Genomic DNA, 19,375 nt, shown 5'->3' with positions numbered 1-19,375 from the left:
CATACCAGATTAAGCACCATATTCTGTTTTCACGCTGAAAGCTCCCTCTGGAACCCCAGTGTCTTTCTGTGTGACCTTTGACCTGGGCTCTTTTGCCGTTCATTTAGGTGAGAGGTGGCTGTGGACAGGAGGTCAGGGGAAGGACAGGCACAATGGAGAGGCTGAGAGTGTTAAGCCTGGGAGTTCCATCACTTTACATCAATGTGCCTCACTGGCCCGGGGGGCTACATACCACCATCAAACCAGTATCCCAGTGTGTGATTCCTGTGGATGTGAGTAAGGGCTAAAGATTTATAGTGTTTGGGTTATTCTGAATTCTTTCATTCATGGGATACTGGAACCACAGGAATCTCTCCATGCTGCTGGATTCATCTGTGAATTCTGTTTTTCTTAGAAGAGGACTCATTTTAATGTGATACCCGATCTTCAGCTATCTTTATATGGCATATGCCACATCCTCAGCCACCAGCTTCTGCACCACATGCAAAAAAAAGAGCTGTCAAAACACAATTCTGCCCAGCTTAATAACCAAAATGATTTAATGACCTTGAAATCCACTGAGTAGCCTTACTTCCAGTTTCTGATTTCCGGAACAGCATACTAGTATACTACTAATTTTTAGTACATCTGTCTATGGCAGAAGTAGTGAGAGTAGTGCTAGCATGCAGTTGTGAATGCAGCATGAGACTGGAACTGCTTTCACATATGGCTCTGCATTTGGACAATCGGTCTGGGCTTGTACATAACTGAAGAGCATGCATTACAGATAATCCATCAATGACAGATGACCATTTGACTCTCGACAACAAACCAACAAAAGAGCAGAGCTTTCACATTATGAATGTTGATCATTGTGGAACAAAAGCAGATGAATGGCCTCAATGTGCACTTGAGAGAGAACAATCCACAGGGCTGTCAGTTATCCGAATGTTTAAATTTCCTGAAGTGTTTAGAGAAATCATGTGCCTGTAAGAGCATGTCTGTGGTGATGTTTCTTCAGAAAATGCTCTGATTTTCTGCACACAGCCTGTCAGTGCTGACTTACTGCCAAACGTAGCGTCATGGCTTCTTTCAGGGTGATCTATATCTCATGTTTGCCCCCAGCTGCTGTCACCGGAGGAAAAATCGCTACGTTATTTCCATGTTGTTTAACAGCTTGTCTAACAGTTCACAGAGAAATGTTCTGGTTTAACTGTTTAATGTCTAATGTACTGGAACACACTGAGAGCGTCAGTGCTCTCTAAAGGTATGTTTACACGACACCGATTGAAGTAAAAACAGAAAAGTTTTTCTTTTGTGTTTGGGTGTACAGATGACAGTGTTGTCAAAATGATCCCTATTAACATGGATCCACGAAAATAGTAAAAACGCTGTATTAATCATGCCAGGCCAGTAGTTTGTGATGTCACTTTGTAAAGAAACACTACCTGCACACATACATATAGATAGACTGAATGTGTAACATGACATCGCCGTTTTCACTAATTGGCTGCATCCAAAATTGTATATTGTAGTTGAAAAACAGTATGTGAAGTATGTCTGAAGTCTATTTCCAGCAAGTGCACATCCAACGGATACATTACTATTTCATGAGGCCACAGGAGAGTATTTGTGAATGGCAGACCACATGACAAAAGTAGTACGTCCGGATTACATTCATACTATGTAGAACATACTTTTTAACAATCGAAAAGTAATTATTTATTCAAAATAAGTGCTTACTCCGAGAGTATCCCATTTCAGAAGCAGCCTAAATAAGTTTAATTTTATGTGATTTTAGTCAAATGAAGGACCTATTAGTGTTCAATGCTGTTATCTTTGACATTTTAGAGCTTTAGAGAGTTATACCATTATAACAGTTACCATTCATTTAATTGAACATGTCATCACTTTGGAATTGTAAGGTTCTATCTATCTGTGGCACAGTTCATTTTTAGTGAATTTTTCTCACATACAGACACTGCTCTCCCACTTGGGAAAGTTGTTTGTCTTGGCTGAATGTGTTTTTCACCTCCCACTTTCCCACACATCCAGACGACTGGACGTTCTCATCCAGCCAAGCCAACAGAGCCAGAGCGGCCTGGAGGTGCCCGCTGCCCGCTACCTGGTGCCAAGCAACTTATCTTGGACTTAAGCTGTTATGTCAGCACATCTAGCACCTGCTGGCCTGTGCCCAGCATGCCACTGTAATGTCCACAACAATGAGGGTAGGTGCGGAACAGCTTCTGTACAGTGAGTCTACTTAAGTCCTTTTCTTGTCTTTTAAATAAATAAACTAACTAATATACTAGACTAACTGAGACTTGTCATGGCACTTGTATACTGTTGTTGTTCTCTTGTTGACCTGACTGCTTCTATTGTTCTCATTTGTAAGTCGCTTTGGATAAAAGCGTCTGCTAAATGATTAAATGAATGAATGAAATGAAAATGAAGTAACAAATATGGAAACATCCGTTTCATGTGGACTAAGGCTCAGCTAGACTGTGCCAAAGTTTGATCTGATGAACTTGATGAGGCCTTGTGAGTTTCCACACAGTGCAAAATGGTGCAATAAACAATCATTTGACTGTATTTAACAGTCTCTTTGAAAAAAAAAAAGCCACACAATGATGTTTTAGCTACAAGGAGAAGCAGAAACCCCATTACCCATGATAAAGTCACTGAAACACCTGTTAGGCTTTTATAAAAATGGATTTAGTAGCAATGTGATAAAAGGCAGCTTGCTAGTTACATACAATAATATGAAAAATTGCACTGAACACATCTTCTGGTAGTAGTGCATAAGCAACATTTTGGTGCAATTTCACAGAAAAAAACAAGATCTTTTATTAATTGTGCATGTAGCCTAAGCACTGCTCACACTTAAGTCACTTTCAAACCAAGCAGCTTTGTGTTGATCAATTCACACAACAAACTTGAACACAAGTGAATTCTGGGGAATTTTTTTCGCCCTCACACGAAAACTCTCGATTGTGCAAATTTCTATTTAAAGGGTACATAACATACACAGTTTCACCTAAGCTCATATTTATCTTGAGTACCTATAGATTAGTACTTCATCCTTCATATATCCAAAATGTATTTAGTTTTATCATATTTATAAAAGAAATATACAGCTTTCCGATTCTCTCGAGAAAAAGCTGAGCTCCTGGAGGCGTGCCATGGGCGGAGCTATAATACTGATGTTTCGTGTTGTTTCCATTAACATATATTCACTTGTACTTACATGAATGGGGTCTTTTATCACAGGGACCGCTCCATGTTTTAATAGCCAACGATGTGCAAATCCAGCGTCGACTTGGGCCTTGTTTATAAGACATTCGTCACTCAAATGACAAAGGCACTTGATACACTCCGTTGCTGCCACAGAAAAACAAACTGCATCAACTGTTCATGTAACACTGGTTTCTTGGGGAAGCTGAACACGGTAAACTTTCCCTCACATCCAAAAACACATTTATTTGGAGACATTCTCGAACAAATCCTATGCAGCGCTCAGTGGCGGCTCCAGACAATTTTGATTGGGGGGCAATGGGGGGTCCTGGTCATTTCAAGGGGGGTCTCATGAAAACCAACAAAAAATACAGTGGACACGGCTAATAACTGCACATTAGTGCTATTAAACAACAAAAACAACACAGCATATCAACTACTTGGTTTTTAATTAATTAATCAATTGCAGTTTGCAAACAATATGCGCAAATTTAAAGGGTTGGCGTTTTAAATGGTTCGCGTCTCCAATAAGCATTAATCCACAAATAACTTAAGCGGTTAACTTTTTTAACGTGGCTGACACTCCCTCTGAAAAGGGCCATGCAGAGACCTTTGGAGGGGCAGGTGCTCAAAGTCTAAAAGGGGCACATGAAACAAGGCTTTAAATGGGATTAGAAACTGAAAAGTCTTAAATTGTCCCAACCTGGTGGCTTTTTCTTCTCTGTTCTACAGAATGATTAAGACCAGCGGTTATAGTAAAAACTACAGAAAACACTTGTGCCTCTACATTTTCCTCTTTCTCACCAGTTTCCTGGCTTGCTGTTCCCTGCTCTCTTTCTGTCACTTGTGCCTGTACATTTCCCTCTTTTCTTCCTCTATCTCCATCTCCTCATTTGATCTATTACTTTCCACTCTCTGTCCATCTAGGAACAAGGCTCAGTTTACTATTTCAGCATTAATCTATTATTTTAACCATCACTACTACTCTTGCACCTAATCAATAAGTCCACCTTAAATATTGATACAAAACATTAAAAAACTGATACACTGGAATATAGTGATTAATATTATTATTACTGTTGTAGTTGTCTAAAATTGAACACCTTTGCGATGTAAACAAATGAAAGGCTACATTTGTTATTCATATCATTCACACTGCACTTTGATGTCAGGTATATTATGCATTTTTTATTGACATTAATATTTTTACATTTATTTCCAGAGAGATATTATTGAGTTTACAGGCTAAAGTGGTCTTGCTGTTGTAAACACTGTTGCTATTGTAGAAAAAAAAAAATATTTGCGTCACATTTAAAATTTAATTATATTTTAATTCATTTCTGAATAATTTTTATTTTTATAAGGATAATTCAGAGAATGAGAAAATCTAAATAAGCCTTACCAGTGTTGTGATAATAATTTTAAGGCACTCTACGTGTTAAAAAATAAATAAGTACTGTAATATAATAATAGTTTAGTCAAATAACATAAAAAAGACCAGACTCCTCGATGTCTGTGAAACTTTTCTCCTTCAAACAGCACGCTAACGTTACTTCTACACTACAGACTACACACTGCAATATAAACAACATATCTGCATGTTCTCACATCACATCGTTCTTGTAAAATAATAATAAGTAAATAAACATCAAAATCACTTCGCTGAGAATAAAACACCACTTACCAGCTGCCGCGGTGTTGAAAATATCCTCTAGCAATTACAAAAAAACGCATGCGGCGTGAGGAATCGTCCTGGTTGGGTGAATGTCGTCGTCGTCAGGTGAAAGGTCATCATGTTGCTCATTTTATTTACGGCTACATTATTATTAATAAATTGTACTAATATTACAATCCGAATTCCGGAAAAGTTGGGACGTTTTTAAATTTTAATAAAATGAAAACTAAAGGAATTTCAAATCACATGAGCCAATATTTTATTCACAATAGAACATAGATAACGTAGCAAATGTTTAAACTGAGAAATTTTACACTTTTATCCACTTAATTAGCTCATTTAAAATTTAATGCCTGCTACAGGTCTCAAAAAAGTTGGCACGGGGGCAACAAATGGCTAAAAAAGCAAGCAGTTTTGAAAAGATTCAGCTGGGAGAACATCTAGTGATTAATTAAGTTAATTGATATGAGGTCTGTAACATGATTAGCTATAAAAGCTTTGTCTTAGAGAAGCAGAGTCTCTCAGAAGTAAAGATGGGCAGAGGCTCTCCAATCTGTGAAAGACTGCGTAAAAAAATTGTGGAAAACTTTAAAAACAATGTTCCTCAACGTCAAATTGCAAAGGCTTTGCAAATCTCATCATCTACAGTGCATAACATCATCAAAAGATTCAGAGAAACTGGAGAAATCTCTGTGCGTAAGGGACAAGGCCGGAGACCTTTATTGGATGCCCGTGGTCTTCGGGCTCTCAGACGACACTGCATCACTCATCGGCATGATTGTGTCAATGACATTACTAAATGGGCCCAGGAATACTTTCAGAAACCACTGTCGGTAAACACAATCCGCCGTGCCATCAGCAGATGCCAACTAAAGCTCTATCATGCAAAAAGGAAGCCATATGTGAACATGGTCCAGAAGCGCCGTCGTGTCCTGTGGGCCAAGGCTCATTTAAAATGGACTATTTCAAAGTGGAATAGTGTTTTATGGTCAGACGAGTCCAAATTTGACATTCTTGTTGGAAATCACGGACGCTGTGTCCTCCGGGCTAAAGAGGAGGGAGACCTTCCAGCATGTTATCAGCGTTCAGTTCAAAAGCCAGCATCTCTGATGGTATGGGGGTGCATAAGTGCATACGGTATGGGCAGCTTGCATGTTTTGGAAGGCTCTGTGAATGCTGAAAGGTATATAAAGGTTTTAGAGCAACATATGTTTCCCTCCAAACAACGTCTATTTCAGGGAAGGCCTTGTTTATTTCAGCAGGACAATGCAAAACCACATACTGCAGCTATAACAACAGCATGGCTTCGTCGTAGAAGAGTCCGGGTGCTAACCTGGCCTGCCTGCAGTCCAGATCTTTCACCTATAGAGAACATTTGGCGCATCATTAAACGAAAAATACGTCAAAGACGACCACGAACTCTTCAGCAGCTGGAAATCTATATAAGGCAAGAATGGGACCAAATTCCAACAGCAAAACTCCAGCAACTCATAGCCTCAATGCCCAGACGTCTTCAAACTGTTTTGAAAAGAAAAGGAGATGCTACACCATGGTAAACATGCCCCGTCCCAACTATTTTGAGACCTGTAGCAGAAATCAAAATTGAAATGAGCTCATTTTGTGCATAAAATTGTAAACTTTCTCAGTTTAAACATTTGCTATGTTATCTATGTTCTATTGTGAATAAAATATTGGCTCATGTGATTTGAAAGTCTTTTAGTTTTCATTTTATTAAAATTTAAAAAACGTCCCAACTTTTCCGGAATTCGGGTTGTATGATTGGGCATGGGCAGGCATTGTTATTACAAAATAATTCAAGGAAACTTTGCTTTGACAAAAGGGCACTTAAGAGGCAAAGGAGCAGGTGCTCAAGTGAACCGGTTCTTTCAGACAGTTCGATCAAATAAACCAGTTGGAAAAAAAAAATGGTTCACCGGTTCTTTTGCACTCGGTGTAATGCATAGACAGTAAAAGAAATGGACACAGTGACCCCATTGGAACTCAATTGAGACAAGTGAAGCCCATTTTTAGCGTTTTTTAGCACTTCCGTTTCTGACGCGGAGACTCAAACTAAGCTTGATGACGTCAGCAACCTGTCTGACAGATGTAAATCTTCTAGTAGCTATGCGTGCAAACTGCCATCGTTAATCTTGCAGAGACCGCGAGCTTGAGCGGGGAGTTCTTTGGCGTGAGTGAGCAGGAGTAAGTATTCTGATTAATTATTTTGTATAGTATTTTAAAATGTAACGCCAGTACGCCATATTAGGTTAATTGCCTGTGAGCTTCTCCTACTGTCTGTACGGTAATGCGACAGAGAGTCGAGTGGTTATGACGCAATCGTTAGCCTATTTTTACAAAAACTGTTTCTACGGGGCCATAATGTAACATAAAAGGTAATGGAGCCCTTTATACATTGTCGTGTATCTTTAGAAATAAATAATGGACAAACGGAGTCTTTAAACGCCTCAGATGTAAAGTTATTCGCTGTCAAAGTGACGCCAAAATGAATGGGAGTCAATGGGAATGCTAACGCAAGTGAAGTTCTGCTACAAGATGGCGGCACGCGGCCGACTTCAACTTCTGGTCGACTTCCTTGCCGCCTGGTGTAATGTCATTGGCGATGACTGCCCTTCATTCAAGCCTTCTGTTTACCCGCGCTTATAACATTAGCAAAGAATCAGTTCAGAATCAATCACCAAAAGAATCAGAATCAATCCAAAATAATCAGTTCGGTTCAGATGCTCTGTGTGTCAGCCTGCTTCACGCTAAATCACACATGCGCAGTATCATCAGCTCCTCGGTTCTCGAATCAGACGCGTCCGACAGAAACGGTTATCGGTTCAGTGTCAAATGTCGAAATAATTATCATTTATTATTGTTCTGCGTAGTTTGAAGAGAAACTTGTACCAACCCAGAATTAAGATTTTCGGCACAGAAATTCTCAGTCATTCTTCTAAATTATTTTTTTTTATACTTTGGCCATGTTTAGCATGAGAATTCATCTCTTTAACACTGTGAACAACTCTGAATACATGAAACACCATTGTACCCCCCCCCTCCCTTAAAAGTCTGAATCGGCCAAAAAATTTCAGAGCAACAGTAAATGTGACCAAAACTTAAGTGAAGGGCAATACAGTCACTACGCATCTTGGCAAATTTAATATTTAATGTGGTCTCAAGGTGTCCGGATTTAATAATCGCTTTTAACATGGTTCATCCAAGTCTGAGCTACCTATTTTGTCATAATTGCCAAATACATTGTCAAGTTGCGGTCACATTTACAGATGTAATTTAAGCATGCGAAAAGATTTCCTTGTGAATTCAATGCGTTGATCAACAGAGAGCTTCTTGGTTTGAAAGCAACTTCTGTGAACTGTGCTTCATACTAATGACGATAGACAATGGAGCATTTTTGCCTGCTGTATTTGACTAATATGACCGCACCCTATCTAGCTGGTCTTTCAGCAATGACTTCACCAGACTGCATGCTCACCAAATTTTCTTAAGATTTAAATTTCAAATGACACACTGAAGCATTGCCAGGACAGATATAAGTACTGGGATATTTTAACTTCTATTCACAGCTCATAATGTTGAGTTTAATGCTGATTCAATTATAAATATTTGAATTATATTATAACAATTGTATTTCTGAGCATCGCTGACCATTATTAAGACTAGCTCACTAGCTTACTATGCAGTATGTAGATACTGCTGGAGTACGTAGGCCAACTCTATACTGTCTACTGTTGGTAGTACCTACACTATGTTGTTACATGACCTCAAGACTAAGTTGAAAATGCACAACAAATGTTTGCTTGTTAAAGAATGTTAAAGAAACTAATACTTTTATTCAAGCATGCAATAAATTGATCAAATACAACAATTTACTTGAACTTTCTATTTATCAAAGAATCCTGAAAAAATAAAAGTATGATGGCCTACACACAAACATTAAACACAACTGTGTTGAACATTGATAATAAGAAATATTTCTTGAGCAGCATATCAGAATGATTTCTGAAGGATCATATGACTGGCATGTGGCTAAGGAAAGCACACAACACAGGAGTAAAAATCAACAAGAGAGTTCTTTAATAAACTTTCAGGCAGGAGATAGACACAAATCAACATAAATATTCAACTTCAAAAGCAGAACTGAGGAGGAGCAAGGGCAAAAACACAGGGCTTAAATACTAGGGAGATAATTAAAGCAACACAAGTGAACAGAATGAACTAATCAAGGGAGCATGGAAACTAGGTCAAACAGGAAACACTGGAACAAACTAAAAGTCTATTTGTTACAGTGACACTAAAGACTGGAGTAATGATGCTTTGCTTTGCAGGAATAAATTAGATTTTCAAATGTATTATTTCACAATATTACAGGTTTTACTGTATTTCTGATCAAATAAATGCAGCATTAGTGAGCATAAGAGACTTCATTCAAACAACATTGTTTCTGATTCCAAATATTTAAAGTTATTTGCCATTTTTATTTATTTTTTAGTGGTTTAGCAATTAGCAGTCCAATCAAATAATAAATGAACATACTGTAGAGATGATCGCTTCTGCTTTAACATTATAAATGCACGGTGACTGAGCAGATCAGACAGACGGTTACTGCGGCAGGATCCAGACAGATTTGGACACGAAGTGCTGAGGAGGTGACCAGGTGTCACATTTTCTCCAGAGCAACTGCTCCCGGTCTCAAGCCCCTGCTCTGGGGTCAATCATACAAATACTGCTCAAGAGCTTTAGATAACTGACCCACAGCCCTGAATTAATTACTCTTACCCCTGGATTCACAGACAAGGTTTACGCTTAGTCCCAGACTAAAATGTAAGTCTGAGTTGTAACAACTGAAATAAACTCATACTGATTGATCTGAAAATATGTCAGTGCCTCTGTTTTGTCTCAAGATGCACACCAGGATTGTTTTTTCTAACGCATGTTTTTAAAAATTCCTTAAAATATCCTAATTAAACTATGGCTTAATTCTGGCATCGTCTAGCCTGCATGTGAAACCAGGCCTTAGTGTCTTAAAGTAAACCTTCTGTCCACCCTGAAAGAGAAAATACTGCAGAAACAGGCAGAAAGCTTCTGATGCTAGAAGACACAATTAAAAAAAACATCTTGAATCTCTTGAAGACATTAGTTGTATTAAATACATGTCATATTGCTTTTCCAGTTTTCCTAATGAATTAAGAATTACGTTTATTCCCATGTGGCAGAAGAGGCTTATAGCAAGGCGACAGAGTCTAAAACAATATTTACATGAAATACAAAAATATAAATTCACAAAATGGTATTACAGATACATTTACATTAAGAACGGACTCTATAAAATCCAAAAATATATTTCTATACAAAAGCGATTTAAATAATCTTACAGCTCAAGCCATTCCTGTCAAAAGAGTCTTTCTTACGCATATGTATTTGAGTTTGTTTTGTATGGGCGTAAGTATACACCAAGCCTTCTCGAACGGCATCGTTCAGCATGTGAAACCCTGACCATGTCTTCTCCATCTTCACAGTGATTCAGGTTTATCCGGCACGGTCTGGCTGGCGTCCCCCAGCAGAGCTACAGTGTGGTGGGCCCCAGTCATCCCGTCTCTTACTCACATGCCTGGAGGAAAACAAACAGGCAGGCAGAAAACATACTTAGTACATTTTTGGGTCCTTGGGTGTCTGGGTTATTCTCGGTGTGTATGCGGGTCCTCTTTTTATAGACACCCCACAATAAACACTGCAGCCCAATTAGCAAGTCTTTCATTAGCTGCCTTAACAGAAGAGCATTTAGTAGCTTGTGTGACACCACTGGGAAACATTTAAAGGTGTCTGAATTAGTACGTATTCAAGACTAGGGTCAGAGATAGGGAGGAAAGTAAAACGAAATTTGAACAATATGCAAATTATGACTGCTCTCTCTGTGACAGGCAATATCAGTGATGATTGCCCTCTGGCTACAGTTACATTGGTGCTTTGAGTCATTGAAAGTTATACAAATGCATTCTCCTCGGTCTCTAAGGCAAGTTGCAGCACTCTAGACCGCAGGAGCGCCAAGCAAATCAACTTAAGTGTGTTAATGCATCACTGGGGAAGAGTGTAGGAGTGTGTGCATGACTGACAGTATGATTAGCATGACCTCAATCTTTCAATAAGAGATTGAAAACCCCTGGTGATACAAGAGTCTTGTTTCTTCCCATGATCTGATATATTTTTAAAATATAAACAGTCTCTTATCACCAAACCTCGAAAACACAAAAACAGTAATATTGAGAAGAATTTTAATAACCGTTGTAATTTTACACGTAAATGAAAAGATTGTTCATAATAATCATATTCTTAATTTATAGCTGTTTTTGCACTGATTATATTATATAACACATATTGTACTAGTGTTGTCACATGATTAATCATGATTAATCGCATCCAAAATAAGTTTTTGTTTACATAATACTGTACAGTGTACATTTATCATCTATATATACTGTAAATACACGAACATGCATGTAAACATTTAAGAAAAATGCTTTGTTAATATATAAAATATTCATGTTTGTGAATATATATATATATATACATACATATATATATATATACACACACACACACACACACACACACACACGTATATATTTTTATATTATGTAAGTATATATTATATATACATAATAAATATACACAGTACACACACATATATTATGTTAACCATGAATGTGATTAATCCCGATTAATTGTTTGACAGCACTAATTATGTTCATATTCATACAGCATGTGAGAGCTGTCTATCATATGTGAGGGCAGAATAACTAGAGTGTGATATTTTGCAATGAAGCGTTGACTGTTTTAAAGATGTACAGTACACGTGACGTTGCTCAGCAACTGTAAACAAAAACTTTAAACTCAGTCTCAAATTCTGTGTAAAGCACCCATCAATGCATATGTCCTCATCTGGGATGTTTCAATCATGTAAAATAGTCCTACCCACTTAAAATATATCTGCCACCATACACTGTAAATGGTAAAGCATTTCTTCCATTTATAAAATGTCATACCATTTAGCCCTTGCTATAAACATACAAAAAATTTAAATGCAGCATGTTTTTCAAACAGCCCTGAATAAAACAGTCATTTTGTCTTTATATCCACATCACTCCACACTTACTTGCTAATGTTTTGTCAAGGTCAGCAATAAAGTCCTCCAGCTCTTTAGTGTCTCCAAGTTTAGCTAAAGAAGACAATATACAGTTGATCAACACGGACTCATTAGCATTAAATATGTCAAAAAGAAACCTATTTTAACTCACGTTTAGGAGATGTGACCAAAGGACCGTTTGATGAGGTGGAGAAGACGCTGGGAGAGTTGAGCTTCTCATCACTGAAGCTGAAACTGCTCAAGGACTCTGCACCTGTTACACCAGGAAAGAAAGAGACGGAGGAAGTCAGAAATGAAAAACCGACGCTTCCTGTATGTGTACAGCACACTGCCTTATCTAACACCACCACAACAGGTTGGTAACAACCCCAAAATCTGTCGCAATCTATCGTGATAAACACAGAGAGCAAGTAAAAAGCAATGCTCCAGAACTGTGTAGAATTAAAGCCCATTCACACCCGAGTTGATGACTTTAATGATTACTGTAACAGTAGTTTTAAAACTCATTCGAAGTCCACATTAACAGAAATAGCCTACTATTTCACTTGCAACATCTGTGCACTTTTCCTTGCCGAGAGCACTGAAATTCAAGGGACAACTGGAAAAACTCTAACACTTAAAAGTCTATAGTATTCACTTGTGTTGAGTCGCCACTTAATTCCTAATGTAAAAGCAGTGGAGCAGCACTGCTCTCTACCACACAGGCTTGCCAAACATGTGCAGTGACCCATAACCGGAGGGGGTAGGAGGTGTAGGGGGTTAATCTGAGCTAGTAGAGCGGGTTGAGTTTGTAATCAATGCATGCCCAGCCTCTCTCTCACGAGCACACGTTCAAAGCGGGTTCAACCGTGACCCACCCTCGAGCAGGTCCATTTCAAGCCAAAGATCTGAGCCAGTGCACCACACTCTATCTTAAAATACTTTGTTTCCACATTCTTAGCCCCTCTCGACGTTAAAGGCAAAGCAGGCATGCTATTACACGGAAGCTCAACTTTTCCCAGCGCCTCAGTCATTAGATCCTCTCGCCTGTGGGCTTCAGCACATCAGCTGGTGAAACGTGCAAGTATCCACTCGGATGACACTGACTGCATCATTAAGAGGTTTTAAACCCTAAAAATCTGTCAAACAGTCATAAATCAGAACAGTTAAATATGCTTTTGAAAAAGAAGTGTGCCTAATTGTACTGAATGCACACTTGAAGATCAAATCTTAAAAGTATATATTTAAAATGTTGCACTTGCAGCTAATAAAATACTATTTAAATTGAAGTGCACTTAAGTGTAAGAGTACATTTCTAAACACACTCTTTAAAAGTGCACTTTGTAATATTGTCAAATTCAGAAGTTTTACTTTAATCAACGAGATTTATAACTTGTTTTATGCTGACACTTATTTTGACGTGTTGACTAAGCATATGTAACATACTTGATCTTAATTTTAGTAGTGTGTTATTTAATATTAAATATTAAGTTAATATATAATTTAAATGCACATGCGTAATTATAAATGTATTCAACTTCAACTGCATTGAATAATATTTTTTATCTATAATATAATTTCATTTCATTCCAATTAGCATGCATGTGTCTGAAAACATTACATTCAGTTCACACTTAAGTATATTCTTTTAAAGCATACTGTTTATATTATTTTTAAAAGTATTCAAAAGTGTACACTCTTTTTTCTCAAGGATATGCTCGAGAAAAATGGAGGAAACGCTTCCTTCATCGATGTTTTGTCCAGTGTAAAGTCCTGAAGCAAAACTGCTTGAAATTAAGTAGAATGGCAAGTGTGACAAAATGGCATAAGCCTCGATTGGATCCAAATTGCAGTTGCACAGATCCATGAAGGCGAGCGACTACAGGGCATCAGAGGATGGTTTATTAAGCAAGCACAGAGTCTGTCACATTCCCTGTTTGTTCCAGAAGGAAAGGGTGGGGTAAAGTGATCACGTGGTGCTTTAACCATTAAACACGAGAACAGTTCAAGAGCAAAGGTGAAAAGTGAGCCTTTCTATGCATCAACAAGCAATCAAACACAACCCTTTCACATCCATTCATGGTGCAATCCTTCCTCAGATTCTGGATGCATCCCATCAGTACTTCAACACACAAGGAGGTCTGGATATAATGGGATTCAGGTTAAGAAAAAAACTTTATTTACATTAAAACCGAAACCCTTAAGTCTCCACAAAACGTCTGAGAGGGGCTCTGTCTGTCTGCTATTGGCTGGAGAGTTAACCCCCTTCATGCTGTGCTCAGATCCAGACTGTCTCTGGGTGTCTGGCAGGCTCTGACTGAACTCCTGAACTTCTTCTGGAATAATAAAACACCTCGAAACCTCATCCACGCACGCACGCACGCACGCGCACTCACTCTCGGCGTCGCTGATGCCGCTGTCGCTGACGCTCGCGCTGCTCCGTCTCTTCATGGTTCTCAAGTGCTCATCATATCTGAAGTGTCGCTTCTCCACAGGAGACGAGAAGTCCTCGATGACCGCGTCGAATTCACACAACACGGCGTTCAGATCGCCAACGTCCTCAAGAAAGGCTGGAAAAGCCATATAGAAAAAAACTATCACCTAACAGTGTTATTATTATTAACAGTAGGCCTATTATTAAAAATATTTGACTTACATTTGTTCTCTGGCTTCATCTTTTGAGACTTCATCTTCTGTAGTCCTTGTGTGTTAAACTCCGATGTAAGACAGATTTCCTCTCGTTAATGCACGGGCTGTGTCTTGCTCCTGAGCTCGTGAGTGCGCGCGATGCGCCCGGTGGGGTGTTTAAATATCGCCCGGCGATGAGAGAGGCGTGGACGTGAGGAACGCGTCGCCAGTGAGACGCTCGCGCCTGTTTTAGCTTTCCGTGTGACTGGCATCATTGCTCTCTGAACTATGTGTATGTAAACAGCTACAGTACTACTTAATTTTTAACCGTAACTCCATCGTCGGCACCCTTGTGCGATGACTTCACGCGATGCAAAGTTTTACCAGCAATACAGTAAAAAAGTTACAGGAAAAATGGCTTACTGTGTAAGTGTGTAATGTCATATGCATGAAAATATATCTAAAGATGCACTGCAGTTCAAAAAGTCTTCAGGAACGTCGACATGGGAAACTGTTCATTCTTCACGCTTTTGTTTCATGTTGTGTGATGATGGTAATCTGTAAAGTGTTGGCCAAGAACAAGACAGACAGAAGCAATAAATATATAGATATGTATCGTATATAATATACAGGAAATAAACATAATGTAATTTAATAATTTATATAAACGGTTAGTTCTATTCCTCGATTCCGATTGGTCAGCAGCTGTGTTTTATTCACGATAAACCACGGACCGGTTCTGTGCATCACTGATCAACACCCTTAGCAACCAGCCTTAGCAACATAAACAATCAATAATAGTATGTATTCCGGCAAAATTAAATGTATAACACACACATCAAATCATTATATTAGTATATGATTAGTATATAGTATTACAATAGTGTAATTATTATTTTCTCCTTTATTTTCCCCCAAAATTATTTATTTTGCAATGTAGGATATAAATGTGATATACTCCAGAAGTACTTGGTGCTTCACCAAATATTGTAATATTTTGAATGTACTGTACAGTATGTTTTCATCAACATAAATGCAATTACATATAAAGAGCAAAGTCATATAGGATTAAAGGTCAAAGGTCAGGATGGTTTGGATGTAAAACATGATGCTTTATGTCTGTATAACCCAATCTTTTTCTGTGTTAAATATTCCCATTTTCTGTCCAGTCTAATCCTTTTACTGTCATTCACAGATTCCCAAAACTGATCTGGTCCAAGATTCTGCAGACATCTGCTGGTGACTAAATGTATGTGCACTCATCTTATTTATTCGTGGCAAAGAAATTGGATTCAGATATAGAACCATTTTATTGTTTGAGTGTGTTCAAATGCAGGAATAATTTGTTATTGATTCCAGAATATTCCGTACCTTCCATTTCAGAACATTTAGACTGATTCAAACTTTAAATGTCAGTTTATGTTTAAGAAATCTGTACAATCGTTCACTACTGTGCTGAATGTGACAGGAAACATTTCATACTGTCAGCATGCAATTTTATAAGGCCAGATAATACCTTTGAGGCCTAACTGCATAATCATATAGTGCTTAATCCTGCTTTATGGGACTGGGATTTATCACTTGCAAAACAGTTCTTCACACCTCTAGTGCTGGAGTTAACAGGTAGACACATGGTAGAACAAGACGTGTGTTTGCAGCTGCACTTGCCTGCTGGTTTAGGCTTTAAGTGGACTTGGAAGGGGTCAAAGACGACACGTACTGCCTGAGAGGGGGTCTGTTCAATTCACTAGGATTTGCTGAATATTGCTGTCGAGAAAGAGAGAGAGAAAAAAACGGTTTTGTAAAGATTGTACTTGCTAAGAGTAATTTCCAACTGAAATAAGTAAATAAAAATAAAACTAAAAAAATTGACTAGTCACTACAGAAACATGACTTTTACAATGTTCCTGATTTTCCATAACTTTGGGAACCCTGGTCTTAATCTCTAAATTTTAAAATCCCTCTTTGATCCTGCTGATCACAGCTGTTATACGATAGATACAATATATCAAAATAATTACTTTTATTGCACCTTTTATTTTCATATTCATTTTCAAAACACATCTGACAGTCACTCCAAACTACACAATGACATTTTCTCTCTCAAGTACAACAAATTATACATGATGCTGAATAATCCAGACAAATTTAACCTCCATTTAAAGTGCAATACATTCCCTGTTTTCCAAATGAGCTTTTAAAAAAAAAAACTAAATTAAAACATGTTGAAGTCTTATTGAAGCATGGGTTTGCTTGTAAAAGACATCAAACATCACTAATATGTCAAACACATCACAAATGCATTGAGGATATAACTGCTCATATTTATAATAAAGTGTGCTTTCCCTTGTTTATAATCTAATTTTTTTGTAGTTCATAATGCTCTGAAATAACGCCTTGACAGTTGCGCCCACTAGTGTTCATAATGGAGTCAGTTATAGCTTTACTTGTGCATTACACCCTTTATACAGTCTATGATTACACCACTGTTTAGATTGAGCTTGCATATAATATATACTTTCAAATTAAAAATTTCAAATGAAGCGCAGAGTAAATGTAATAATAATTATCTGTAACAATAAACATACTAGAAAGCTGACGGTGCACAATAATCAGAATGTGTTTCTGATACGTCAGACATGCCTAAGATTGCCTTTAGAAGTTTCCCCATAGCAACTATACCTGAAATTGTAATGATAGATCCATACACATTAAATGTGACAGTGAAACAACATGCAAAGTTATTACAGACTGAAAATTTCATAACAGGATTTTCTTGTCATTGAGCATGTTTCTGAAGCGTTAATAACATTCTTAAATAACAGAAAGACATATAAGCATCACTTGCTTCATAATATGTGGTTAAACAAAACAAAACCTTCATAATTTTCAACGGTAAACTGCGCATACACCAAATGAAATCCTATAGAGATATACTGTACTGTATATCTCCCAATCACTCTTTATGTCTTAACTTCATTCAGAACGTCACCCTTATTTATTGCATTTAACTGTATGGGCCAAAGTGCATTAGCATAAACAGAGTGATTTCCTCCTGTTCCCCAGCGAGCTTTATGAAGCTGCTCTCACTCAACTGTTTCAGTCTCAGTGGCTTGTGATTCTTCAGCTTGTAGGCCAGCGTGAGGAAAATGGCATCGACATGCTCTTTTTCCGCAAGGTCTCTTGCAGACGTCTCAAAAAGCGGGAAATTGTAGTTATCAGCCAGTCGCTGAGCTAAAAACGTGGACACCTCTCTCATTCCTCTCAAGTCACATTTGTTTCCAACTAGTATGCGGGGGACCATAGGGGGGACTGAGTGACGGCTGTACTCCTCAATCCACTCGGGCAGACTCTCAAATGAAGGCAGACTGGACACGTCATACACAAAGATGATGGCATGCACGTTTCTGTAGTAGTGCTCCACCATACTCTTCCTGAAGCGCTCCTGTCCCGCCGTGTCCCAGATCTGCAACTGAGAATGAGAATTCAATTATGATCATTGTAGATATTATAAGACCAGGACTAATCATCATAAAGATCTCAGCAGTTTTGAGCCCTATTATACACGTGATATAAATGAGTGAACTTACATGTGACATATACACACTGCTGTTACTGAGAGTTTGGGATAAGTATTTTTAATGTGTTTTAAAGTATCTTTTGGTCATCATGACTGCGTTTATTTGATTAAAAATACAGAAGAAACAGTAATATTGTAAAATATAATTACCATTTAAATAATGCTTTTCTACTTTAAATTATAAATTATTTATTTGATGCAAAGCCGTATTTTCAGCATCATCATTACTCCAGTCTTCAGTGTCACATGATCCTTCAGAAATCATTCTGATATGCTGATTTATTATCAACATTGGAAACGGTTGATACAAATACATGCAATCAAGTTATAATGCTCTACTTAAACAAAATGACACAATTTAAAATAAATAATAAAGTTCTGTTTGTCTGAACGGATAACAGCCCGTCCATTGTGAAGAAGAGAGCCATATAAACACTCGTTCTTTGTGATTTGTGACATAAACTCTGCTTACCTTTATGTTTTCTCCATCAAGTTGAACGGTTCTGTCTGAAATTTATTCCGATGGTTGCCTCGGGATTTTGGAGAAATTTACCACCGAAAAAGCGGTAAGTTAGACACTTCTTTCCAGCATTTGAATCCCAATGACTATTATCTTAAAACCCCTCTCCCGAGCACTGTCCTGACACGATTCTTTGGCCAGACTGTCTCGAGGCGAAATCATTGTTGCCCGTTGTGTTTTCTTTTGCCATATCTCCGATACTCGGGAAATATCGCGAGAGAACGAGATCTTAACGAGACCTTTGCTCATGTATAGAAAAAAAATAAAAAACACAAAAACATACAGTCTATGGTAAAAACGTCTGAAGCTGAAAAAAAGAAAACAATGAATAAAGCGATTTATATAAAGTATAAACAGACTTTATTAACAGGACAAACCCTATAAATTAGATTACACAAACGAGATAATTTAACAGACAACTATAACAATTAAACAACAATAAACATAAGGAACATAAACAGGTAAATTGAGGTAAGGTGCAACTGGGCTAATCTTTCAAAGCTGTAGATTTCGTGTGTTTATTAATAGCGGAATAATAAGGTGTAGTTATAGCATACTTGAGAGGAAATTAAAAATGTGTAACATGGTAAATACTCCATCTTTCCTGAAGTGGTTGAT

General features: G+C 37.8%; 1 protein-coding gene and 1 pseudogene across 1 annotated transcript; both read right to left on the bottom strand.

Annotated features, from left to right (window-relative positions):
- Positions 1-10,029: 10,029 nt before the first annotated feature.
- On the bottom strand, positions 10,030-14,905 carry LOC132152706 (regulator of cell cycle RGCC-like). Its single transcript, XM_059561528.1, has 5 exons — positions 14,686-14,905; positions 14,426-14,599; positions 12,202-12,303; positions 12,060-12,122; positions 10,030-10,517 (listed from the first exon to the last, which is right to left on the bottom strand). Exons 1-5 carry the CDS (start codon positions 14,717-14,719, stop codon positions 10,510-10,512), a joined length of 381 nt encoding a protein of 126 aa, XP_059417511.1. The 5' UTR covers positions 14,720-14,905; the 3' UTR covers positions 10,030-10,509.
- A 1,774-nt stretch (positions 14,906-16,679) lies between these two features.
- On the bottom strand, positions 16,680-18,947 carry LOC132152380 (ras-related protein Rab-33B-like; annotated as a pseudogene).
- Between the last annotated feature and the right edge of the window lie 428 nt (positions 18,948-19,375).

This window comes from Carassius carassius, chromosome 11, assembly GCF_963082965.1.
Source record: "Carassius carassius chromosome 11, fCarCar2.1, whole genome shotgun sequence".
In the NCBI taxonomy this organism is placed as follows: Eukaryota; Metazoa; Chordata; class Actinopteri; order Cypriniformes; family Cyprinidae; genus Carassius; species Carassius carassius.
The sequence above is the reverse complement of the archived record's forward strand: the minus strand, read 5'-3'. Positions and strand labels throughout refer to the sequence as shown.